This window comes from Molothrus aeneus, chromosome 1 (assembly GCF_037042795.1).
Source record: "Molothrus aeneus isolate 106 chromosome 1, BPBGC_Maene_1.0, whole genome shotgun sequence".
Classification (NCBI taxonomy): domain Eukaryota; kingdom Metazoa; phylum Chordata; class Aves; order Passeriformes; family Icteridae; genus Molothrus; species Molothrus aeneus.
The window spans coordinates 142,150,226-142,176,482 of NC_089646.1; the positions used below are offsets into that span (position 1 = coordinate 142,150,226).

Genomic DNA, 26,257 nt, shown 5'->3' on the forward strand with positions numbered 1-26,257 from the left:
ATCCTGCATCCATGTGCCTGATAATCCAGTTTAGATTTACCTTTTTTTAATTGAACTGAAATCAAAAGCAGGAGTCCTAACAGAAATAAGTTTTCTGAAAAAATTGTGTAAAACATACTCATTTGATGTGATGCACCTTACTAACACTAAGATTTCTGGAATATTTACAACCTGGAAGTGTTCTTGCACAAAGTAATTTGCAGACATCCGTGACTGCACTTACATGCCCAAATAACATCTGTAAAATATGTCAGTAAATACATGTATTTAAACCTGAAAATCCATTTAATGGGTTCCATTTAATCCACATGTCCTTAAAGCAATATAAATATTGCTTTACAGCATCACCTCTGATCCTGAAGCCTGTACTGCAAAAATAGATTTAAGATCCTCTTTACAGATGAGAATAGGGTTAAATTAAATGAAGTTGAAAGGGCTTTGGGAGGTCAGGTAATTTCATTTCCATAAATAGTGCTTTGAGTTGTTCATTTCTTGAAATTAATATCTTCATATATATTACTGGGATTTATCAAGTACTCTAATGTGCTTGATTTACATTGTTTTTAATTTCAGATCAAATACTGTTATTTACATTCAGCAGATTTATACTTAGTTGAGGAGCAAAATTATTCAGGCAAGTCCGAATCACTGTGATTCAGCCATCTTCAAACGTTTTCACATTTTAAACCCTGACCTCTTTTATTTGCTGTGGGGAGACTTACTAGGTCAGAGTAATGCCTCTCAGTATGTGATTAAAACATGCACTTTGTCCACGTCCATGGATTTTGTAATACAATCCTTTAGCAATCTGGCAACATTTCTGGCTTTGTTAGCTGGGGCATTGCTTAGGAAAATTCCTGTGCAATACTGTTGTGGTCTGATCCAAACCCCTTTGGAAACAATAGAAAGGCTTCCAAGGGCTTAAGCCATAGACAAATGAGGTTCATGCAAAGGCTGAGCCCCAGCAGGTGAAGCAGCAGGCAGACACTGCTGGGAAATTGCAGCATGGCAGATGCCAACAGGCTCACAAGCTCATCTCAGTTGTGTCCTGGAACTTTTAATTCCCACAAGGGCTGGGGTGGGAAATGTCCCAGTTTCAGATGGGCTAACACTGTTACACATTGCTTTCAATTTAGTAATAATTTCTTTATTTAGTAAAAATGGTACAATCACAGGGTTAAAGGGTTGGAATGGACCTTAAAGATCATCTAGTCCCAACCTGGTAGGGACACCTACCTTTAGACCAGGTTGCTCAGAGCCCCATCCAACCTGGCTCTGAGCACTGACAGAGTTGGGGACGCCACAAACTCCCTGAGGAACCTGTTCCAGTGTCTCACCATCCTCACAGTGGAAAATTTCTTCTTTATGTTTACCCTAAATTTTTCCTCTTTTAATTCGTATCCATTACTCCTTGTCCTATCACTACAGCTCTTGATGAAATATCAAGGCAGCTTGAAGTTTCCAATTGCCCTTGTAATCTGTGGCTTCTGTGAAAATGCATGAGGAAGGAGAGAGGATTTGAAAGGAAAATGCCTTTCTTCCTCCGACCCTTCTCTATGGTTATGCATTGGCTAGGACAGGTCTTGTGCATCCCACTCAAGAGAAATGGGAATTCTGATTAAAGCCCATTTCATCAGGCTGCACAGCTCCCTGACAGCCCTGGGCGGTACCGAGCTCCAACATTCCCGGACAGCGCGGGGCAAAGCAGCAGCCGTGAGAAGCGCTGCGGGATGGGGATGCGGGGCTGACCCGTCCCGAGGGGCTGCAGCACGAACCCGCCTCTTTACGGCTAGCAGGGGATTCCTGCCGTGAGGCTGGGCTTTAGGGGCACTTTAGGGACACAAGGAGCCGAAGCGTTCATGGGACCAGGCCCGCTGCCATGCCGTCATTTGAGCCAGGGCGTGCCCTCACGGGCAGGGAGGCCAGCGGCACCCGGGATTGTATCAGGAACAGCGTGACCGGCAGGACCGGGCAGTGACTGTCCTCTGGCACTCCGTGCTGCGGTCACAGCCCCGCCGCTGTGTCCAGTGCTGGGGCCAGTTCTGGGCCCCTCAGTTCCAGAAGGACACTGAGGGGCTGGAGTGTGTCCAGAGAGGGGCAGCAGAGTTGGGGAAGGGGCTGGAGCACCAGGAGCAGCTGAGGTTGCTGGAGGCGTTCAGCGTGGAGAAAAGGAGATGCAAGGGGGATCTTAGAGCTTTCTAGAACTCCCTGAAAGGAGGCTGTAGCCAGGTGCGGGTCCCACGAAAGGAGCGATAGGATGAGAGAAAATGGCCTTAAGCTGCGCCAGAGAAGGTGTAGGTTGGACATCAGAAGTTTTTCAGAGAAAGACTGCTCAGACGGTAGAATGGGCTGCCCCGGGAAGCGGTGGGGTCACGGTCCCTGGAGGTGTTTGAGGAAAGCCCTCAGGGCGCTGCGCAGGTCACGGCCCCGCCCCGGCCGCTCCGTGCCCTTCCCCAACCCAACCGACCCCGGCAGTCCCGGGGGCGGGGCTGCGCATGCGCCCCCTCGGCGCGGCCCCGCCCCCGAGCCGGCGGGCGGCGCTGCCGCGGGCGCGCGCAGGAACATGGAGGTGGCGGCGCGGGCGAGCCGGGCGCGCCGGGCGGCGGGCGCGGGGCGGTAGCGGCTCCCGGCCGCCCTCCCTCCCTCCCTCCCTTCAGCCCTCCCTTCCTTCGCTCCCGCCCCCTCCGCTCCTCCAGCGGCGGAGAGAGGCGGCCCGCCTGCCCCCCCGCGCAGGGCATGGCGGCCCCGGGCCCTCCGCGGCTGCCCCAGCTGCGGCTGGGCCCGCGGCTGCGGGCCGGGCTGGAGGTCGCGCTGCGGGTGCCGAGCCTGTTCCTCATCGACGCCATCTTCAACTCGGCCCCGCTGCCGGGCGGCTCCGTGAGCGCCGCGCTGCTGGGCGCGCTGCTGCGGCTGCTGGGTGAGACGCTTTCCCTTCTTCCCCTCCCGAGAGACACGGACCGTGCCCCGCCGGCCCCGCTCACTCGGCGGGCACGGCGCGGCCGCCGCTGCTCCCCGCCCCTCACCCGCGCCTGGCTGCTGCTGCTAGTGCCGCGGCCCGGCTCTCCCCTTCCCCCGTCCCCGATTCCCGTCCCCACCGGCTCCTATTGCCACCGCCGAGCCCCTGCTCGGCCGCCTGGGCTGGATCATCACCTCGGCCCCTCGTGCCCGCTCCGGGCCCCGTTCACCCCCCCCAGTCTGTCTCCCCGGCTCCTTCCGCCTCCTCCTGCTCCCGTAGCGGTGCAAGGATCCGGCGAGGGCTCGGGGCTGTGACCCCCCCTCCTGCTCTGGGGGCTTTGAGGGCGGAAGACGTGTGACTTAGTGGGTATAGGGTTTTCATGTGGTTTTTTAAAAAACCCTTTGGATAGCGTGATGTCTTCCTGAAATACTCTGTTAAAGCCTTATTTTGGAAACAGCAGTTCAGAAGTGCCGGGAATTTGGTTCCCAGAGGAAAGAGAAGCCTCTTGAAACTTGCCAATGGTTATTTTCAAGCTTTTGTTTTTTTCTTCCCATGATGGATGAAAGTCAGTGGTATAACTAGGTGATACTGTTTCCAATGTCGTTAGCTTGGGTTCTTCCACAGCCTCGGCTCGGTGGAGTCCCGTTCAGTGAGCTGCTGTACAGGTGATACCGTGCTGCGGATCATGTTTTGGAGCTGGCGACCCTGAGGCAGAAAGGAGAACACAAATCAAGTTATTGTTTCGGTTTTATTTGGGTTTTTTTTTGCAGGCTCGAGAGAGATGGATTTTATTTGACGTTTATAGTAGAAGAAAAACAGGAAGGAAATAGGCAATACAGCTTTTGGGGCAGGAAGCAGAGAAGAGAGGGTTAAAGGAAATGTGCACAGTGAGAAGTGTGGTGTGACTGCATCACACAAGTCGAGGAGCAGAGGGGGAAAAAGTAAACAATAACCTATAGCAAGGCAGCAGGAGAGGAGAGCAAAGGAAGGAGGTAACAAAACACAGCAGGTGTTTTATTTTGATTTTTTACATTTATTATATGCTTTATGTTTATTATTATTGCTTTGGTTAAGAGTGCCAGGGGAAGTCCATGCTCACATGAGAAGCGATGCTGAGGAGGACCTAAGTTGCCTCCTGTGCCTGCTGTGCCATGAGTATGATGTGTCTGGGATGGGGAGCAGGGGTTCTTTCCCCCCTGCTTCCCATTTTCTTGACCTTTTGTTCAACACTTATGGAATTGCTAGGCGTGATAATTCCTTTTTTAAAAAATTGCATTGCAGTGCCTCACCAACTTAATTTTAGGAGCCCTTCATCATATGATCCAGATGCTGTAAGAAGAGCATCAAAATTAATCCCACCTGTGTAAATGAGTGGTGGATATGTTGTTCAGTGATGTCCCTTAAGTGTGTGGTATTGGGATTGAGGTTTGCATTTATATGAGCACTTTTCTGGAAGGGGTTGGGCAAGAAGTGGGTAATTTTTGCCTTCTGCAAAAAAGCTTTGGAAATGTTTTATGCCAAGAAACTTCTCCCGAACATTTAGGAAAGGATCTGTGGTTCTTGGCATTCCAAAATTGAAGATTAAAATGTAGGCACCTAAAGATGATCTTAAACACCTTCCACGTGGTTCAGACAATAAAATGCTTTTGCATGTTTTTTTCTCATCTGAATTTAAGGATTACAGGGTTGGGGTTTTGCTGCTGTTAGGAAAGTGATATAGTTATTTTGGATCATTCTGTATTAAATAATGGGAAAATGTCCTTTTACTTACCATTTGCAGACTTTGAAGTACTGATCCAAACTTTCCCTGTAGCATAATAGCAGAGGATAAATGGGCAATCTGTCCACCAGACACAAAGATTGAAGCTCTGGAGAGATGGATGATTTTTGGAGGTGATGTTAAACAGTTCTGAAATATTCTGGGAGTACAGCTCTTCAGGAATGCTAATAGAGATCTGCGTGGGTGTTACAAAGTTTTACAGCAGGATTCCTTGGTCTGATTCTTCCATCACTCTCTACACAAGTAAATAGAGTTATACATGGCACAGAACCAACTTCCACAGCTGGAGCACGTTTCCTTTCCTGTTTTTGGTTAACCTTGCTTTGTCCCCAATGCAATGTTTACCTTTTGTATCTTTGCACTGGGTTTAAGTATCTCAATTCCAGCAGAGCCACCACCTCCAGGAGTGTGTGACTGTCACCTCAGACAGCAGTCCCTTCTTAGTGAGGACACTGAGTTTTGAGAAGGGTTCTATAAATACTTGAGTCTGCAGAAAGATGTGGAAGTAAATAGAATGACTGGAGCTAGGGAAAAATAGTTTGGCAGGTCCACATGAACGAAGTGCTGATGTGTAAAAGTGATTGTCCCCTGCACATGACTGAAAGTTGAATCCTAAGTGCTGGGCTGCTATAAAGATACTGACAAATTTCAGGATTTAAAGGAAAAAGAATGAGACAGAGACATTCATTGTAACACAAAAAAGTTTTTAAAAGTAAGCACAGCGTGGTTTGGTTCAGTGCTGTGTTTGGAAGCCATACTGGGACAGTTGGCAATGGGGTGGCACAAGTAGAAATAGTAAAGATGAGTAGAGAGACAAACCTTATCAAAGGAGGAACTGCAGCATTTCCTAGCGGAGGGAAAATGGAAAAAGACTTACTGCTTTGAAGGGCACAGGGCAGGGCAAGTCTTCTCATGTTGAGATGGACCAAGTGACATAAATGGAGATGGGGGAAAGGAGTGCTCACTGTCCCTTCTGAGATCTGTTACCTCTTAGGGTCTTTTGAGTCTCCTTCAGTGAGTCTTGACTTTTCCTATATGGATTAACAGAGACATGCTGTACTTTTTGTTAGTGCCTCTTCAGAGGAACCAGTAGGACAAGCTCTATTGACTCACTGTTGTACTGTTTTTAGAGATGTGTCTTGCATGTGAAACGTCAGTGTTTTAGGATGACCTGCAGTATCTAAATACAGGCCTGTTACTGCCACTGCAAGGCACAAAAATAGGTTTTGTTAAGGCGTGTTTCAGAGCAGCCTGCTTACTGCAAAATGCATCTCCTTTGGCTCAAATGATCAGAATTACATAAATAATGACCTTGCACAGGCATGTGAGCCTTTTCTGTGACTCCTGAGAAAAGACAAAGGCTACAAACTTGTCAGCGGTATTGGCTTTCCTAAAGATGTTTGTGGTGGTTAATATGACAAGGTAGCTGTCAAGCGTCTTTTGTAGAAAGTGCTGCATGGAACCAATATTCAGCTTTTCCTGGAAGAACTGAGCTACGATGCAAGGGGCTTTCTGAAAACTGATAGAGGCTTTTCCTCAGTCCACTTCACACAGTTACCAGGTTAATGATTGATTAAGGAGAATGTATTAATATCAGCCAGTGCTACTGGCAAGGAATATTGTTCAGGCAAATTCATAACTTTATTTGTAGCCTGCCTTTTGCAGTTGATTCATGTTGGTCCTCTCCCTTCTTCTCAATCCTCCAGGATCTGAAGGTGGTTTGAGGTTTTTTTGTATATTTTTGTGTGTTTGGTTGTTGTTTTTTTTTTGGTTTTTTTTTTTTTTTAATCAAATGCTATTTCAAAGATTTTATTTTCTTGATCAAGAGGCTATGGCTTAATTTTTTTTAAACACTTGTTAATGGTGGATTTAGAACAGCCTAAACTGTCAGAGAAGACCGATGCTGCCCTCCAGCAGAAAGAGGATTACTCTTGATTTCATTGCTTTTAATGCAGAGATTGAAAGCAACTTAGAATCAAATATAAGTTGTAGAGATAGAAATCTCTCCAAACTGGTTTGGATGAGAAAGCAATTGCATAGGGTGGAAGCTGATTGAGAAGTCCAAAACAAAGGCAGTGTGTTTCCTGAAAAAGAAACTGTTTAAGGAAATTTATCTAGTGCTAAGCGCTTTTTAATTTAACACCTCTTAGGGCAGAGCTCTCACCTATGTGGTGCACAGTGATGGAATTCATAAATTACACTACAGAAGTTTACTACAGGGACATGTAACCCCAAACTCCCAAAGCTGCAATTGCTCTGATGGGATTTCTCATAGGAAGGTGCAGACTTCCCAGGCATGGTCAAGATGTGGTCGTGGTCAGTATGAGGGAGAGGTTAGCAAACAGGAATTTCTAGGCCTAAGTCTGGCTTATAACAAGACAGACAAGTTTGTTCTGGCATTGGCAAAGAGGCAATTGGTGCAGTTTTGGATTCTGTGCACAAAAGCTATATACTGTGGAAGGTGTTCCTCATGTGACCTTTGTCACCACTCACCAGAAATAAAAGCAAACTGAAAGGAAATGGAAGTGCCTTCCCTACAGCAAAGTACAGCAATTTTTCACTATTTCCCATTAAAGAGTTTAACTAAAGGGTTTTGGTTACTTATCTTCAGTACTCCAACTTAGACAGCTGTAGTTGAGTGCCTTGCTCAAGTGAATTAGGGGACTTAGTAAACCTTACTCATTTTTTTTTTATGAGTTTTCCTTATAAAGGTGATGCTTTATCTGTTGGAGTTTTTTTGGTTTATTTTTAGAACTTGTCTACCCTTGGATTTCAGGACTAAGGCTGAAAGGCTGGGAGTTTTCACTATTCTAGTCTAAAACTGCAACAAACTTCATAGTAATTGTGATTTAGGGCTTGCAGTGGCTTTGCATCACTGCTGTAGTGCACAGATGTTAAATGCAGAGATTAACTGGTCCTCTTGCCTGTTCTCTGAAAAGGGCACCACTGGTAATGGAAAGTTACACGTGACTAATGGGGAAGTGATACATTACATAAATGTAGCTCCAGAGTTAGTTGGTTAAAATCTGTTGTTGAACTTCTACTGAGAACTAAATGATTTCAATCTGGTTTTAGGTGTCTTTGTATCCAGCGTTGTTCTGGTCTTACAACAGCGAGCACTTTTCAAGTTCTACATGATCGCCTCAGCGTTTCTGCTGGCTGCAACTTCAGTGTTGGTGAATTACTATGCTGCTTTGCACATAAACTTCTACAGTGCCTACAACACAGCTGCATTCGGAATTCAGATTTTCCCACATAAAGGACCTTCGCTATGGATGGCACTTTCCATCCTTCAGCTTACCTTTGGAATTGGATATGTTACCTTGCTAAACATGCAGTCCATATACTCTCAACTCATCATCCTGGATATACTGATTCCTGTAATTGGCTTGGTTGTTGAATTACCTTTAAATGTCCGGCAAGTACTTGTTTTTATTTCAGGCCTAGTTCTGACATTAAATACCACAGCCATTTTAGCTACAAAAATTAAGTGGTTCTATTATTCGGTACGATACGTTTATCTGCTGGTGAGGCACATGTATCGTATTTATGGATTACAGCTATTGATGGAAGACACATGGAAAAGGATTCGGTTTCCAGCTGTACTCCGTGTCTTTTGGCTAACAAGACTTACAGCACAAGCTGTGGTATTAACTTATGTAGTAAAGATGGCTGAAAACAACACAGAAGAAAAATTCTTCTTGATATCATGGGATAACTGTTGGGAACTGATCTGCAGCCTGATCATAAGTGGGTGTGACTCTACTTTAACTGTATTGGGCATGAGTGCCGTCATTTCCTCAATAGCGCATTATTTGGGACTTGGTATCCTGGCCTTCATTGGATCAACTGATGAGGATGACAAAAGGCTTGGGTTTGTAGCCCCCGTCTTGTTTTTCATTTTGGCTCTGCAAACTGGATTAAGTGGGCTGAAACCAGAGGAACGATTAGTTCGCCTGAGTCGAAACATGTGCCTTTTGTTGACCGCAGTCCTGCATTTTATCCATGGAATGACAGACCCTGTGCTGATGTCTCTCAGTGCCTCTCACGTGTCATCGTTCCGCAGACACTTTCCTGTACTGTTTGTCTCCGCTTGCCTTTTCATTCTTCCAGTTCTGCTCAGTTACATCCTCTGGCACCACTATGCACTAAATACTTGGCTTTTTGCAGTCACAGCGTTCTGTGTAGAGCTTTGCCTAAAAGTAATAGTTTCTATCACTGTTTATATATTGTTTATGATTGATGGCTACTATAATGTGCTATGGGAAAAACTTGATGATTATGTCTATTATGTTCGCTCAACTGGCAATATTATTGAGTTTATATTTGGAGTAATCATGTTTGGAAATGGAGCTTACACGATGGTTTTTGAATCGGGAAGCAAGATTCGTGCTTGCATGATGTGTCTGCACGCGTACTTCAACATCTACCTGCAAGCCAAGAATGGCTGGAAGACTTTTATAAACCGCCGCACTGCTGTGAAGAAAATCAACTCGCTTCCAGAGGTGAAAGGAGCTCGGTTACAGGAAATTGATGACGTCTGTGCAATCTGCTACCACGAGTTCACCACCTCTGCGCGCATTACTCCGTGCAACCATTATTTCCACGCACTTTGTCTTCGGAAGTGGCTGTACATTCAGGACACGTGCCCGATGTGCCATCAGAAAGTGTATATTGAGGACAAAGAAAATGCCAATATCTCTAACAACAACGGGTTTGTAGCACCAAATGAAAATCCTGTACGGGTTGCAGAAGAAGCTGCTGATGCTGAAAATGAATTAAATGAAGATAATGACAGTTCTGATAGTGATGAGGAAGATGGTGACTGTGTGGCACAGCACTTGAATGAGACTCTCAATGTTGACTCTAACTCTCTTGGTGATTAGGATGTTCTTTACTAAGCCGTGAGGTATTTGTTCAAGATTGACTCCAACAGAATAAAAGTATCACTTTGTAGTTATTGTACTTAAGCACAACAGCAGTATCTCAATGTTGAGTCTGTGAATGGTGGTTGTTTACTGTGGTGTGTGCTACTGTAAATATACCTCTAATTTTTGCTGGTCTCTTTCATGACCACCTTAAAATTATGTACATTATTGTACATGGAATAAAATGTTTTCACGTTTTTAAGATGGTTGGAAAAAACACTCTTTAATTGAGGTAGTGATAATGCTGTGCCAAAGACTGTATACCAGTAATCCCCAATCAATGTCTTCTGGATGCAAATGAAAAATACTGGTGAAAATAGACTGTTCAGCCGGTCAACTCAGAAAATGAAAGCCTGAGCCAAAGCAGCTTTACTTAAAATTCAGTATTAGCAGAGCTTTATTGCAAAAAAACTAGTGAATTGTGTTTTTAAAAAAAAATTTAAAAATTTAGGTTGGTAGACTTAATGCTATAGCATTTGCATATGTGGAACAAAAGGTGACACTGCTCAGCTTTCTGGTGCAGCAGCAAAGCGCATGCCATGGACGTGTCTGACCCTCCTGAACTGCCAGCAGAGGCTTGAAGTGCTTCACATGTGACTGCAGCAGCCTGGTGCTCAGCCTGTGCCTCCACTGCTAGCTGGAGTTACAGGCATGGCCTGGCCTTGAAGTCAATCCTGAATCTTGACGAAAGGGGAGCAGGGCTGAGAAACTGCACAAATGCAGACCACCTTTTCAAAAGCAGCTTTAATCTTGTACCATAAACCCCAAACCCACTACAGATTGGCTTCCATTGATTAGAACTTGCAGGAATGATGATTTTTAAATTTTTGCAATATCTTTACTGAAGTTATGCTGAACAAATGTAAGAAAAACAATTTTACATATTTGGAAAGAAGACTTTAATGGTGTTGTTATATAGAGTATTGGCCAACTCAAGTGGGTCGTCTTCTCTTACTGCCGCCATTATTTCCAGTATTTGACTAAAAAAGAAAGATTTATATTAGAAGACTGAAACCCAGTACTTCAGAATGTACTTCAGATTGCTGCATGTGTATGTACAACTCACTGAGATTAAGCTGGAATAAAAACCTACACTAAGAGCAATAGGGCAGGGTGCTCAGATATGCAAATAGCTTCACTCTTAAGTTACTAACTGCCATTTTCTTTACACTGAACACTGGTTTGCTTACTGGTACAGACTCATCTTTGGTCTTTTGACTCTTGTTTGGAGGTAATTAAACAGCTCTCTGTTTTGAAGGAAGTGTCATTTTGTGGGTGTCTTTATCAATGATCTTCATTTTTCAAACAAAAATTCATTAGCCTGTCAAGGCTAAAGCTGCACTATGAATAGACTGGTCTATGGGAAATCTTAAATTCCAGACACAGCTTTATCAGAGCACAGTGCTGCCAAAGTAACTTACTCCTACTTCCCCATTCTTTAGCTTAATTGTGATTAATGTGCCCAGGTATTTGCAGTAAATATTAAATGAGCAATTTCAAAAGGCTCAGGGCCTCGATATAAGCCAGGAAGAGGAGGCAAAAGAAATGGGATGAACATGATTAAAACCAAGCCACAATCTTTTCTCTGCAATTGCTTTCTTGATTTTGTATCAGTCATTCTTAAAAAAAAAAAAAAAAAAAGTAATATTCTGTACCCTTCCAGAGATGTGTCATACTTTGATTTTTTCCAGTAGCAGCAAAAAGCCTTTAAACTCCAATTTGAAAAGTAAGAAACTTAAGCTTGGTAATAAGGTTTGGTGGGCTTTGAATTCTGCCTCTAAGCTGAGGCAATAGCTAAACTTTTTTTGAAAGATAGCATAGGAGAAGTTGCTCCTAATAATTACATTATTGAAAATATTTTTCTAGATGCAGAATTAGCAGTGAGATTGAGTGAGATCAGGCCTACACAGAAATAAGTAACAAGTATCAAAGAATTTCACCCAAGAAGACTTAGGGTTTACTTATCTCTCCTCACTTGGATGCAGTAGAAAACTGTAAGTTACTGTAACACTGTGTATGTGAAACTGCAGAAGGAGAAAAGACAAGTCTCTTGTGGCTAAACTTTTTAAAAATTAGCTTCGAAGGGGAGTAGTTCTAAATATATATATATATGAAGCAGAAATATCACTATCAAAACTGAAAGGTGTCCAAAAAGCACTACCAAAAGCAGACAAATGGTAATTTCCTCCTGCCAACTGAGCTGTATTAAACTGTATATATACCTGAAATATTAAAGATGCTTTGTGGACTGAGTAACATTCCCTCACACCAGATTTTGCTACTTGAGAAGTCACAAAATACCAATTATCAGTTACCATTCTTCATTTTTCTTAAGGTTTAAAAAGTTCTTTAAATTCAATTGCTTATAATGAACATTATTGGGTTGAGCCAAACAGTATTTTTTTCATAAAAGAAGGCAAAAGCCAAAGCACAGCATTTGTGTAATAATCTTGAGTGCATTTGTGCACTCTGCATCTATGCAGAACACACTGTGCATTTCGAGTTTGGGGGTTTCTGAAACATTTCTGTAAACTACAAGTAAGGCAGCAGACAAATATGTGGGGGGTGTCGTTGACATATGGGCTGGTTGAAATAGTAACAGTGGAGGCCCTTCACTTGTGATCAGAAGAGTGTTTTCTATTGATCTCTTCCACAACTCCAAAATCATGGACTGACCCTAGAAAGTCTTAAAATACTGAAGTAACCCTTCTGTGCTAATGTGTCCTCTTCACTTTTAAAATTAAAAACAAAAATTAACAAATATTACAATTGACCTAATTGCATTGATTATATCGAACACTAGGAGATGTCACCATGTAAGCTTAAACTGTGCTTTTACATCATCAGTGGTTTTCCAAGTTCCTTCATGTCTCGAAAAGCATCACGTTTCCCTTCACTTCTCAAATTCTTGTTTAGACACCTTAACTGCATACCTGGATCTTTAGTATTATCCTGAGCAGTATTTCAAAATCTAGACAGGGGATTCTGAAAATATAGTATTTCATCTATTTAATAGTATTTAATGCAGATAGCTAAACATTTCACTAAAACAATTACAAATTTTCCTGTTTTTCACACTTCTGTGAGGAACTGTGTGGAAAGGAGGCAGAAAACAGTGTCTGTGCTTACCAATTCTGTTCATAAGCCCCTGGAGTTTTCTTTCACTACTCTGTATCTTGGCTGCTGTCATTCATATCTAAATTTCACAGGATTCTTTGAAGCACAACAGCAGAAGTAAGAAACATCCCTGACAAAATGCATGTTGTGGCAGTTCGTGTCACAGGCCTGTGACAGCAGCAGTGTCACAGGCACTGCTGGTGCCTCAGCACTGTCCCACCTGTGGGACTGTCCCCTGATCCCCAGGGCTGGATCAGTTTTTAAAATTACTTGAAGAAAAACTGAGTGCAATGAATATCCAAGTCAGGTTACTTCAGAGGGTTTAACCTCTTCTACACTGCATCAAGTGAAAAAATAAAAATGGTACTGGAGCACTGTACATCCAGAATAGCCGAAGTAGGAAAATTAGGATTTCTAATTTTTTCCACAGCTTATAAAGCAAAACCTTGCACAAGGTTCAGTATATTTAGAATTAATTTATATTTTCTACATTACTAGTGAACTGGGATTTTTCTATTTTTTTTCACATCAGAGTTGAAGAATTTAAGAGTGCAGTGGTACACTTACATTATATGGCAGGGTTCATTTCTGTCCTTCAAGCAGTGCCCTTTTTCCCATTTCTTTTTTGTAGGAAATGTAGTTTTAATGTATTTTGATCCAGCATGAGTATTTTTCACTCCACACCAAGGTGCATCTAGTTTAATTTGAATGAAAGAATTAGGAGTGCAATTGTTTCAGAATAGCATGAGATAGTTTGATTGACTACTTCTACAGACAAAAGCTCCTGCAATCTCCTTCCAGCAACGACCTCCAGCTCAAAAGGAAATTTAGGAGCAATTTAACATCCTGGATTTTTATATGACTATCTTCAGGATTTTACACTTGAAAAGATCAGCAATAATAATACATAACACTAATTTCCTCTGACATGATAAAGAGAGCCAGATACATTGCATGCATTCCACAGAAACTTCCTGTATAACAGGTCTGTACTTCAAATACATTGCTACATTGCAAATACATTTAAGGATTTAGCAGTTTGCATTTTCCTTTCTCAAGAGTGAGAAATTAAAATAAATACTGTATTTGTACTGTCAGTTATTGATAACTGAACATGAAAAAAGAGAACACGACATCCCTAATCAGTCCCTTAAAATGACTGCTCAGTGGGCTAAGGGGAATTCAAGCATTCTTCCACCTATTCCACTTAAAGAGCAGTTCTTTCCAAATGCCATTACTGCATAGCCATTGCCCTATGCCTGGCACATCTCCAGCAAGCTACATTTTAAAATATACTTAAGCAGGATTCTGGTACATTTAAAAATCCAAGTTGTCAATTTGTCCTTTTCATCTTCCCCTGCAACGTCAGGAACTGACACAGCAGCTTATTCCTTCCAGCAGAAGGCTGGAAAGGAGTAGTTCTGTAAACTGCTTTCTCAAGTAAAGAAAACAGCCAGTGTTCTGAATTCTTTAGGTCTTGATTCTGCTTTATGATTGCTACACCAGTATATCTCATTGCCCATTGTCACAAACTGACCAAGATACAAAATCTTACCAGTCTCTATCATTAATCGTTCACTAGGAATTGATTTCAGTGTTTCCAGGTTGGCTTCTGTTTTCAGTGAACTAGAAAATTTAGAGTTTGGTTAAAAAAACCCATAAAAAGCATATTAAAGTAATTACTGTGCCTATTAGAGTGTTTTGTGGCAAAGACAGCTCCCTAAATAATTTTGTTCATTAATGAAATTTGCTTCCTTTTTTAACAATACTGCCTGTAAACTAAAACTGTGCAGAAAACAGCAAATTTAGAGTTAGTGGAGAAGCCATCTCACCCCAGTAAGCTGCAGAACCCCTTTGGCTGCCCTTGCTTGCCTGTGACAGCCTCTGTGCCTTACAAAGTGGTGCTGGCTGGCATTTGGCCAGGTGACTGCTGAGAATCCAGACTGCATAACCAGGAGATGAGGCACTCACGTTACATTTGCATTACTCCAGCATTTGACAGGCACCTTAAAGTCAGGCTGTTTTTTAAATGCTCCTCAGAAGCAATCTTCCCATGTTCAACAACCTTATTTAATTACAAACAAGGACTGTCCTGAAGGTAATGGAGTGGACGTGGATTAGCTCACTGAGCTGCACAGCAAGAGCTTTGATGGCTAACAGACTAATGTGAGCAATTCTAAATCTGTCAGATGATTAAGGGTCTAGTAAGCTTTGAAAACTTGACCTCACTGTTTAAAACAAAGCAATGAGTTCACTACAGCTGCCATTTTAAAGCAGTTGTATTTCTTGTAAAGAACTTACCAGCCATTTATTCCGATATAAAGATCCAAATCTATTAGAGCTGCTGCTTGTTCCTTTGTGCCATCAAAAGAATGTACCTAGAACATATAAATATAGATACACAGACATATAAAAATACTAATGTACTTCTATTAAAACTCCAGTCATTCAAAAGTATGTATTACCTTTTATTAGCATCAAATATCTTCAGCAGTATGCATTACACTTCATTACAAACATCAAAATGGGACATGGCTCAGTTGATTCTGAATTTGAGCAAAGTTCAGGCTGAAGTCATCTGAATGCTGCACTAGAAGTGGTTACTACACTTAAAACAGTGATGGAGATGTGTATAAAGGCCTATCCAGTGATACTCTTTTGGCCCTGGAACTCCCTGTAACTGGGAGATCATACTCAAGAAGTAATCCTGTGCATGCTGAATTTTTAGATTCTTTCCTCAGTACTCCCTTCAAGGCACTGTCAGGGCCACCATAAGAGCAGCATTCTGTTCTCCACAGGTGTCAGCTAGTCCACTGGAACTAGCAAGACAGTCCATTGGTCATTCCAGAGGGGAAAGTGGAGGGTCACAAGTTACACAGTGTAATGCAGATGGGAACTGCATCTTCTCAGCCTAAGTGGAGCAAAGAGACTGCTCTGTTTCCCTGTGCTGTGACAGGGACAGGCAGTTGAAGAAGATGCATGCTCGTTTCTCCCCTCTTTCCTGGCTGTGCAGGCAAAAAGAAAGGAAGGAAGGAGAGACTTCATTACACATGCAAAGCACTGAGTGTGGGGAAGGGTTTTGTGGAAACAAAGGACAAACCTGGGGACTGCAATATTCTTGTAGCAGGTGCGGTGTCATGCCAGAATCACGAGCATTTATTACTTTTGAAAAATTCAGTCATAATGGAAACCTGAAAAAGCATTGCTGGACTTCCCATTTCACCCAAAGCTTTTCCTGTTAGACTTGAATTAAAAAACGTGATCTGAATATCTAAAGACATAAAGTAATCAAAAGTTCCATCTGGATCTAATTTGAAAACTATGTCCAACGTCAGAAGCAAATGTCTGAGGTTATGGCTTCCACTGGGAACAAGCATCTAAATGATCTGTGGTCTGAATGCACTGCAGTTACAGACACTGAGGAGTTGGGAAAAGGCCAATGTCAATTATGAGGTGCTCAGACTGTCCTGCTGGCAGGCCAAGAAAAACTGTTCACATCAGCTGCAGAGCTTTTTCTCAGGCTATCTTCTTACCTTGCAAAAATCCTGTTGAATAAGCAATGAAAATAAAAATAGCAAAAGGGACTGGAAAATTTACTAATTAATAACAGCTTAAATGATGTAACAGGAAGCCTACACAGATTCTATGACAAACAAGAAATTGCGTATTAAGCAACAATATTCACACACATGCATGGAAAAATAAATGCTACACTGAAGTCCATACTTACCACCCCTCCTACTACTCTATCTCTGTTTCTTCTCATTATGTCTAGGAAATGAAATAAAAATATAAAACAGCTTTATAACAGATGAATATAGAAGATTTTTATATTCAGAATTTGCTCTTAATATGAAATTCTCAAACAAAACCCACCTAAAAATTCAGCATGTGAGTTTCTACAGTGCAGAAACATGGGCAGCTGAATCTGCTCTGACAAGTCAAATTGTTTTTCAAAATACCTGTAAAATAAAATTCACCTTTAAAGAGAAACTGAGTGCAATAACAAATAAAGACAGTAAAAAAATTTTACCCAAGCTTCTGTCCTCCAGCGCTAAAGACAGAATTAATGGATTTGCCATGTAAAAGTTCTTATTTGTGCAAGGATTTAAAAGAACCTCTTTCCTATGTGTATTGCCACAGCTGTGATCTATGCTTGAAGACAGGTAAGTGGCCAAGAGCCTCAGTACTGCAGAATGTATGTATGTATACATGCTGAGCATATACTCTGGTGTAGTGTGGGTGCTGGAGTTCATTTTTATTTATTTATTTATTTATTTTTCATTGAAGAGGAACTGACTGTTCTTTCCACAAAGTTCTGAAATGTCAGGAATGGGAGACTGAGGATGACAGAGGCCACTATTTCAAGAAGCACTCATAAACACAATGAGGGTGAGCAGGGGGACACTGTGCAGGCTTCTCCAGCCTCCAGTGGCCAAAGTGCATCAGAGCTGCTGACCTGTGAGCAACAATCCACTCTCTTGGGGTGGAACAAATATCAGATTAGACACCATACTTCTGCCTATTGTCTTTACCTGTTTTCCCTCCCTTCCTCTGTGTTTCTGCATCCTTTCCTTTTCACTCCTTTTTATCCCTCTCCAACTCTGTACTCCTCAGAGCTGCTCTTGATGGGGGGGTAACAGGGAAGCCCCACCCTGTGAAGAGACACTGGAATGTTGGCAGAAGGAAGGTAAGGAGGCAGCCAGGTTCCCCAATGCAATTGCCAAAGGAAACTACTCAGCACTGAACTAACCTGTGCTTGTCATTAGCAGGAGCTCTGCAATTACCATCCCACATCTCTGCTGCCCTGCTCCACCCAGGCAGGGAAACCACCCATGCTCAGGAACACAGCAGGGGAACTTGAGCATGGCAGAAGGCCAGCAGTGCATGGGTGACTCAGTGTCCTCATGCCATTTGAAAGATGATGTTACTTGGGTGAAGCAGGAGAACAACACAGCCCATCCCAGCAAGCTGGGGCTCCAGGCACATACTGGATTTCTTGAGGTGTTGCTGTTAAAACAGTCCAAGGCACTGGGAAATTCCCACCACCAGTTATCACAGCCATTTCAAAGGGAAACTTGAGTGATCTGTGTATGCTGCTGTGTATCAGTCACTTATCAATGAGGGTTAAGTGGCAGCAAACCATTAGTTTGATTTACATTTTCCTAAAAAAACCAACCAAAAAAAACGATCCTAAACTAATGTGCAATTGGTTATTTAATTTAATGTCATTGTCACTGTTTTCTGTATATTACAAATTGATATTTCTCAGATCAAAGTTACCTTCCCTGTTAATCAGTGCAAATCTTTGAGATAAAAGAGGTTAAACAAATTAGCTGTAACCTTGAAAACTGACATGAAAATTCATGACAATGCATTACACCTACTTTGAATCTTCTTTGTCTAGATATCATGCTTAGTTTAGCTTGTTTGACTAAATAAAATTAATTGCAATTCATGATTGCTCTTGTGGTTAAATAGCTACAATTGTTTGATTTTTGGTGTCAGTTTTCTTTTAACAGAATACTTGTTTCATATGGGAAAGAGGTTTTAGAGACAGAACTGCAAGTAAGCTCTCTAAGTAACCTACTGGCCAATTTCCATCTAATTTGGAGAATGATAGAGCCCTTGAAAGTACAAAGTTTAGTGTCCCTGCAAATGGAAATGTAACTCAAGCTTTTTCCATTCCTAGCAACAACAAAGCCCAACTCATGTTGAAAGGGGAGGTGGATGGGGCAGTTATTGAAGAGACAAAAATAATAATTAAAAAAAAATTTTAAAGCCCAACCCCCGGAAAAGCATGAAGAAACCAGACATACAGTGACTGGAATGATAATAAAATAACTCAGTAGGAAACTAACCATGATGAGTTCCAGTGCTTAAGGAACAACCTGTTCCTTTGAGCAAGCTTAGTTTTGACCATCACGTTCAAATGCTACAGGATCAAGACACTAAAGGAACTAAAGCAAACTGACCTTGCTGAGGCAGATCTCCAGACAAACACTTCTGATTTAATTTGAGTAATGGTGCATGTGATATTGTGATTATACAGACCCCTCACAGTAGTACAGCAGATGTCAAACTTCTATATGCTTACCAGGGCATTTATAACACATCTTTCACTTTAATATGAAGGCAGTACCTTCATCTTACTACCATTCAAATCACCACTTTCTGCTGGAAAAGTTCTGAGAATGGGAAGATTTCTGAAATAAAAAGTTCTTAGGAACACTACAGCAAAGAAATTTCATCTTTATTAGATTCTTATTAACTTTTAAACTGAAAAAAAGCATCAAAAATAATGTACAGGTGAAAATTATACAAAAGAAAACACAGCATAACTAGCCAGAAAAATGTTGATTAAGTACTAAATGAAACAGAGGTCATGCTCTGATATTTGCTGGGAAACAAACCTACTGCTCCTCTGTGGGGAAAGTGTGCAGCTGCGTGCCAGCGCTCCCCGTGACTGCTGCACCTGAACTCCTGAGCAGCTGCAAACCAGTGAACTGTCCCCATGTATTTCACTCTGCCTTCCTCTGCTTGGTCCACTGATCAGCCTGTCATCTCTTTCTTTACAACTCAATTTCAGTGCACCCAATTAGCTGCTCTTCAGCTGCAGTACATTGGACAAAGAAATCAGACATATATATTTTCTCTAACATCAAGGCAGTTAAGGATGCTAAAATCTGATACTCCATCAGTATTTTAGTTTGCCACAGAAAAGAAACAGATTATACTCTAAGGTGTGCTTTGCTGAACTTCACATACACTGAATTCTACCAGGACAAAAAGTCCTGTCCCCTTTGCTGAGTATTTCACTGTAGGTCTGTAGCATTATGAAGAATCCTCCTACTGCTAATATGCAGCAATGAGAAAAAACAAAACCAACCACTGCCCCCCAGTGACTAAATTACTCAAAACAGTAACATGCAAATGTAATTCATTAATCACTCATGTGAATTTATCACCTATATCTTTCAATCAGTTCCCTCTGCAGAGAGAAGTTCTCAAATGAAGAATACAGGCTGATTGTAGGGTCTGTGGTAGCTTCCTTCCATTCAGCATCTATGCTGCACCTCCTGAGACAACCTTTACTATCAGTGCCCCATTACTGGCTCCCAGCTAACACCTTCCTTACTAAAAGCTCTTCTTTACCCACTACTTTTACCACTGCTTTTGATAGTTCTGCTCCTTTCCTCATCCCTTTTACTCAACAACCCAACTCTTTCACACACTACATTTATGAGGGTTTTTCCCCATAATTCCCTTAGAGCTCTTACTATTAGCAAGAATTAACATCTGTCACACCCAGAAATCCACAATTTCTGGTCTATTTTACAGAAAAAGACATGTTGGCATATGTCAATGAGCACATTGCACTATTTGAATGTAGGCATATTTCTTTAAATTCCCATTTCTGCCAAAAAGCTCTGGGCCCAACCTTACAAATTTCAGGACTAGATGTGACAGTAAGTTACATGGCAGAACACAAGATAGAAAACACTACTGTAAATTGCTACAAGTCAATTCACAGTCATCAAAAGTTTCTTACTTGAGTTGGATGTCCTTTGGGCAAAATTCTAATCTATCGAAATCTACAAACACAAAGAACAAAAACCCCATTTATTATTTTAGGATTTCTTTTAGGATATGTCCAGAAAAAATAAATATTGAAGTAGTAAGAGAACACTTACCTAAGCCACATTCTCCAACTGCTACTACCTTTGTCCTGTTTTTTTCAATCAGATTTTTTAATTCAGATAAATACTGTTCAGGGCTACTCTGCTCAAATTCTCCACAGCGAGTAGGATGACAGCCGACTGTACTGAAAAACATGTCTAAAGCAAGAGAGTATTAGGAGGTTTTAAGGAAAAAAAAAACAAAAAAGAAAATTTATTTAAGGTATAGACAACATCACCTCTGGAGATTTTTTTATTGGTCACAATTTTAAAAGAAAACTCCCTTTGACCATATTTTAGCGATAATTTCATTAGACAGACATTTTCTGTCTTAAAAATGTCAGACAGTATCTCCAGTGGGGGTATGTGCACATGTCTTCTTTTAGTACACATTATTTGGTGTACTCCAAAAGTGCAGCTTAGAGCTGAACTGTTCTGGTGGAGCAGCCCCCAATAAATCATATAATTGTTGAGACTGGATGAGACCTCTTGAGATTATTTAGAAATACATCTTGTTCAAAATGCATCAGCTTATCCCAGCTGTAAGAATGCAGAGAGCATTTCCCTTGTGTCCCCTGCATAAGCTGTTAGAGAATTTCAGAGCTCACATCTCCTGATTTACCCAAGTATCTGATCTAGATTACCATACCAATACCAACATTTCTGCTAAGTGTAAAAGCACTGGGGAAGGGAAAAAACAGGTAAGGCCCTGAGCAACTGGCCCTAATGTTCAAGCCAGTCCTGCCTTCCTGATGGGAACTGGGGATGTGGACTGGCTTGGACCAAATTATCTCCTTGAGTTCATTCAAACCAAAATTACTTTATCTTTCTGTTAGTAACAGTACTTTATCATGTGTTTTAGTTCAAATACATATTTAAGTAATTAGTGGAATGAAATCTGCCTAAAGAAAAAAGAAGAGCCATTCTCCTTTCACAGAAAGAAAGGAAAAGCCAGAGGAATGATCAAAAGAAAGATACCTCTCTTGATCAAGCTGGTCATAACAGACTGATGATTAAAAAACAAACAAAAAGCCAACAAATCCCATATATTTCACAACATGTAAGCACTTTATCTTATTTCTAGAACAGAAACTTGTATCAATATTTTTATTCCAGAAATTTTCTATAATTTCTGTTTTTATTTAGAAATAAAACATGCAGGAAAAGAGTGATTCCTTCCAGCATCAGGGATCTAAAGAGCAACACACAAACTCATACACAATGCATTCATCCCACTGCAAATGTAATTTCTCATTTTAATCTGAGAGTCTGTAAACACCTCTGAGGCAGGTCCTCTTGAACTCAATTCTGAGAGCAGAGGTTATATTTTTGACCGACAATGTAAATTTAAAGTGAAAATACCATTTGTCTGGGCCAGCTGCAATGCATCTTTACTATCTTCTAGACTCCCACCTGTAATCAAAAACTTGAAACAAGAGAAATACTGTCAGTGTGGATGTTCTTTGAACTTTAAACAGAATGCTTTAGAAAACACACAGATACAAGGAAAGATCTCAACAGAGAACATCAGAATACAATTACTAACATACATAAAACAAGATTTCATAAATCAGCAATAAACCTCAATGGTCCTCAGGAGCTAGTAAATACAGTAGGCTGCAAACTATTTTTTTTCCCTCTTATTCAAGTATCTTGTATGTTAAGCATTTAAATCACTAAAGGAATAAAATACTTCAATTTGCAGCAATATTAGCTTCCTCACACAATGACTGAAGACTGCATTTATCAAGAATTGATACTTAGAAATATTCTCCCTGTCTTACAGCTGGGGAAAGACCCAAAACAAGTCATGAGTAAATAGTTAAACCAAAAATTGAGTCTGTACCAGAGCTGGGATTATAAATTTAAGAATTTCCATCTCTGATCTTTTATTTTTACCTTAACATTATCATATGAGAATTGTTGCCTACAATGTACTTTTTGAACCACCACTTGCAGAATATTTCACCCTAGGTTGTAACAGCCATGTCTACACTGGTTTTGGACAACTCTTCCCCTGCAGGTGCTATCCAGCAGGCTCTGTCAGCACCAGCTCAGACATTCCCACACTCCCAGGGCACTCATGACAGACGGACACATCCCAACGACATCACTGAGAAATGTTAAGCTGAAAATGGCTCAGTGCATACATGACATAGAGCAAAATTTCACAAAACATTACCATAAAGCAGCAGCTATACAGAAAAATAAAAGTACTTTCCAATCAGCAGATTAAGGTTCTAGGCAAGCAGGAACAATCTGTGATTGAAAAGGCTTCTGACACTGTGCAGGCCACTAGCAAGACTGAGAGCAGCTAAGGGCAGGAACTCCTGCACAACATTTCTCAATCCACTGTGCAGCTTGAGAAAGTTACGCAGATAATCTATTTTTGATGATAATTTTTTTAAAATTACACTTATTTTCAGAGGGTGGTATAAAAATTAAATAGCACTTAGCACATAAAAATGTGACCTCACTCCTGTATTTGCTGCAGTGAGGTAAGTTCTCCATCACTAGTTTTCTTCTTTTGCTTCCCAGTGCATTTCCCATTCTTTTCAGATGAGAATTTTTCAACAAACTCCCAAGATGCCTGTTCCTGCTATAGGAGCATTTGCTTCTTTATTTCTAATCTGGTAGTGCAGTAGAACAGTTTGTGACAGTATGCACTGTATTCTATGGTAATTCATTTTTTTGTCAAAATTTTATTCAGTTTTGAGAGAAAGGGAGACAGGCTAAACTATGGGATGTGATGCACTGCTGGAAATACCAATTTCATGTTCTGAGTTACAAATTCTCTCATAAGGATGTTGTTTTAATACATGTAAGCCAATATTTACAAGCAATGAGTAAGATGTCTCAACTGTGTGGGCACTCCCAGGTCTTCTGCAGTTTCCAATTTCCTTTACATATAGAAATATCTGAAAACCTCAATCAGAAGAGTTTGATCTTCAGCAGTAATTGTTGATTAAGAATCATAGAATCATAGAATCATTAAGGTTGGAAAAGACCTCCAAGACAACTGAGTTCCATCTCTGACTAATCACTGCCACCTTGTCAACTAAACCAGAGCACTCAGTGCCACATCCAGTCATTTCTTGACCATTTCCACGGGAAGATGATCAGCACTTCCCTGAGCAGCCTGTTGCAGTGCCTGACCACACTTTCCAGGAAGAAATTCCTCCTTGATGTCCAACCTGAACAGAGCCTGAGGTCATTTCGTCTTCTTCTGTCACTTCTTGCCTGGGAAAAGAGACTGACCCCCACCTGGCTACAGCCTCCTTCCAGGAGTTGTACGTGATGAGGTCTCCTCTGAGCCTTCTTTTCTCCAGGTTAAACAATTCCCAGCTCCGACAGCTGCTCCACATTGGATTTACTCTCTAAGAGCCATACAGAATATAAGAAAAAAGGAATGGTTGCCTATAATGCAACATGGAAAATTATTTACCACTTCATGGCAGCAGGTCAGAGGAGAATATCTTTCTGTTGAAACTGTACAACTTCTACCTCCACATCACCTATAATATCACTGAACTCCAACAATCAGCTTCAATAATGATCTGTGCAAACGGGAAAACCACGCTCTGCACAGAACACTTTTGTTTTGTGCTACTGAAGGAAGTTACTGCATCCTCTATTTCAGTCCCACAAACATTGTTTTGGTGGGAGAGCACTAAAAAACCAAACATTAGAAAACAGCTTAAAATTTTAACACCACTTCATTATAAGAAATTACCTTTTTAATGCCAACTTTGACTGCTCTCTCTATTACATCCAGAAAGTCATCTGCAAAAGTTCATAAAAATGTCATAAATTGAACTTGAGGTTTCACAGCATAGTTTAACTACTTTTCAATTTTCATGCAGTCAAAATTCTTATAATTAAATCTTTAAAACATACTTAATTAATCTTTATAAGACAATAACAAAGTGCAATAACTGGATATCCAATTTAAATCCATGAAGTCAGTGGAAGTTTCTCCACATACTTTAGAAGGCTCTCTGCTTTTACATCCATATCTAAAGTTCACAAGAGCAAAAAGCCCCAAACTATAATTAGTAACTGTGATTCAGCAATGCTATAGATTGACAGAGCACTGTTCATAACTCTCGTATCAGTTTATCGATGCAATCCTAAGTAGATTAGCAATTGTCCATTTTGCTCCAGAAGCAGTTACCTGCATGTAAAAAGCAATCAAGACAATGCATTTTGGTTAGGGTATCCAACTTAGTTAGTCAGGCTTTCTTTTTTAAGCCCAAGTACTTAAGGAGGAGAAGAAAGAAACCCTAACATCATGTTCTGACATGCAAGAGGCTTCTAATTCAGCAAAAGGAATCCTGTCTTCCAGCAGAGATAAAGAAATATTTACCTTGATGTTTCTGTGTTCCCCTGTAGATTCCTCTAAACATAGGATCTGTCAGGTTAATACCAATATCTATGGAAAACCAAAAATAGAAATTAGAAGTTATAGCTGTTTTGTATTTTACTCTGAGTATTAATAAGCTAGGGAAGACAACAGAAACCCTATCTAAACCCTGAACCAGCACATTGGTAAGTCATAAAATGTTTAAGCATATGTTTACTTGCATAACTTGAAAACTTACACCTTACTAGAAGTGACAGAAAAATTAAACTTTTCCCTCGGTACAACTTTAGACTTTTTGTGAGTTTATTACACACGTCCTCATAACCACCAAAGTGAACATGCATATGTTTTTATTGCAAACACATCTGCTTCTCACACGAAAACACAAATGTATGCAAACAACCATTAAAGAAGGGAAAATGCAGCATCTCCCTTACAGCCTTTCACTTTCACGGGTGGGAGCAGCAGCAGAGGAATGCCTCCTAAGGGCTGCCTGTTCTCCCTCCTAGTGCCGTCCCTGGGCCATCCCAGCCACCCGGCAGCACTGATGGGACACCTGCAATGCAGGTACCGGCTGGAGCTGCCCTGCCCGGCCCGGCCCGGCCCAGCAGCCTCGGCCAACACCGGCTCCAGAGCAGCCACCTCTGCAGCTGCCAGCGCTTCCAGCGCGGATTCTAGCGGAAAGGGGAATTTTCCAAGGAAATACTAGGCTGCTCTGCAACACGTAGGGCCTTTTGAAGTTATTTACATGCTTTCCGTCGAATTTCCTAAAAATACTTACATTTTCACCCAAGCCAGTTGCATACAATCAGAAACAACCACGACTAATGCACCAAGGCGGGACAGGGAGCGAAGGGCGGCCGAGCCCCCGGAGCTGGGGGTAACGGAGGAGCAGCAGCCCCAGGTGCCGGACACAGCACAAACATTCCCAAACACTTCCAGGGGCTCCAAGGCCGCCGAACCTCGGGACACCTGGAGGGACCGCAGGGACTGGGGCGGGAAGTGACAAGCCCTGGCAGAGGGGCTGGGACAAACCTATGAGACTGTAATAAGCTTGAGAGACTGCGATAAACCTTGGGTAAGGGGTTGGAGAGGAGGCGACAAGCACTGGATGAAGGGCTGGGACAAGCCCTGCCACTGCCACAGCTCAGCCCGAAGCCCCGTCCGCTGAGCGCGGCCCCTCACGCAGTGGGGTAGCGGCGGCCGCCTCGGCCCGGCACCGGGCGAGGAGCGGGGGCTTGGGCTTGGGCTTGGGCTTGGGCAGAAACCCCCTCCCTCCCCACCGCCCCCTCACCGATGAACCTGGCGCGGCTCATGGTCCCTCCGCCCTCCCCATCATCCCCTCACCGATGAACTTGGCGCGGCTCATGGCGGCTCCGGGCGCGCCCGGCGGCGGCGGCGGCAGCGGCTGCGGCAGCGGCAGCGCGGGCAGGG

The 26,257-nt window shown here is 42.0% G+C and overlaps 2 protein-coding genes across 6 annotated transcripts; one reads left to right on the plus strand and one right to left on the minus strand.

Annotated features, from left to right (window-relative positions):
* Positions 1-2,736: 2,736 nt before the first annotated feature.
* Positions 2,737-10,925, plus strand: RNF139 (ring finger protein 139). The gene is made up of 2 exons (XM_066566160.1): positions 2,737-2,917; positions 7,812-10,925. Exons 1-2 carry the CDS (start codon positions 2,737-2,739, stop codon positions 9,620-9,622), a joined length of 1,992 nt encoding a protein of 663 aa, XP_066422257.1. The 3' UTR covers positions 9,623-10,925.
* Positions 10,391-26,240, minus strand: TATDN1 (TatD DNase domain containing 1). Of its 5 annotated transcripts, none has more exons than XM_066566172.1 (13): positions 26,171-26,240; positions 24,827-24,892; positions 24,194-24,243; positions 23,655-23,837; positions 21,823-21,886; positions 20,476-20,619; positions 20,334-20,376; positions 16,658-16,743; positions 16,512-16,552; positions 15,083-15,159; positions 14,337-14,407; positions 13,349-13,475; positions 10,391-10,644 (listed from the first exon to the last, which is right to left on the minus strand). In XM_066566172.1, exons 1-13 carry the CDS (start codon positions 26,190-26,192, stop codon positions 10,542-10,544), a joined length of 1,077 nt encoding a protein of 358 aa, XP_066422269.1. In that variant the 5' UTR covers positions 26,193-26,240; the 3' UTR covers positions 10,391-10,541. The 5 variants fall into 5 exon arrangements, with proteins under 5 accessions (XP_066422269.1, XP_066422279.1, XP_066422288.1 ...); XM_066566182.1 differs by having other exon boundaries at positions 26,118-26,217; XM_066566191.1 differs by lacking the exon at positions 23,655-23,837.
* Positions 26,241-26,257: the final 17 nt, after the last annotated feature.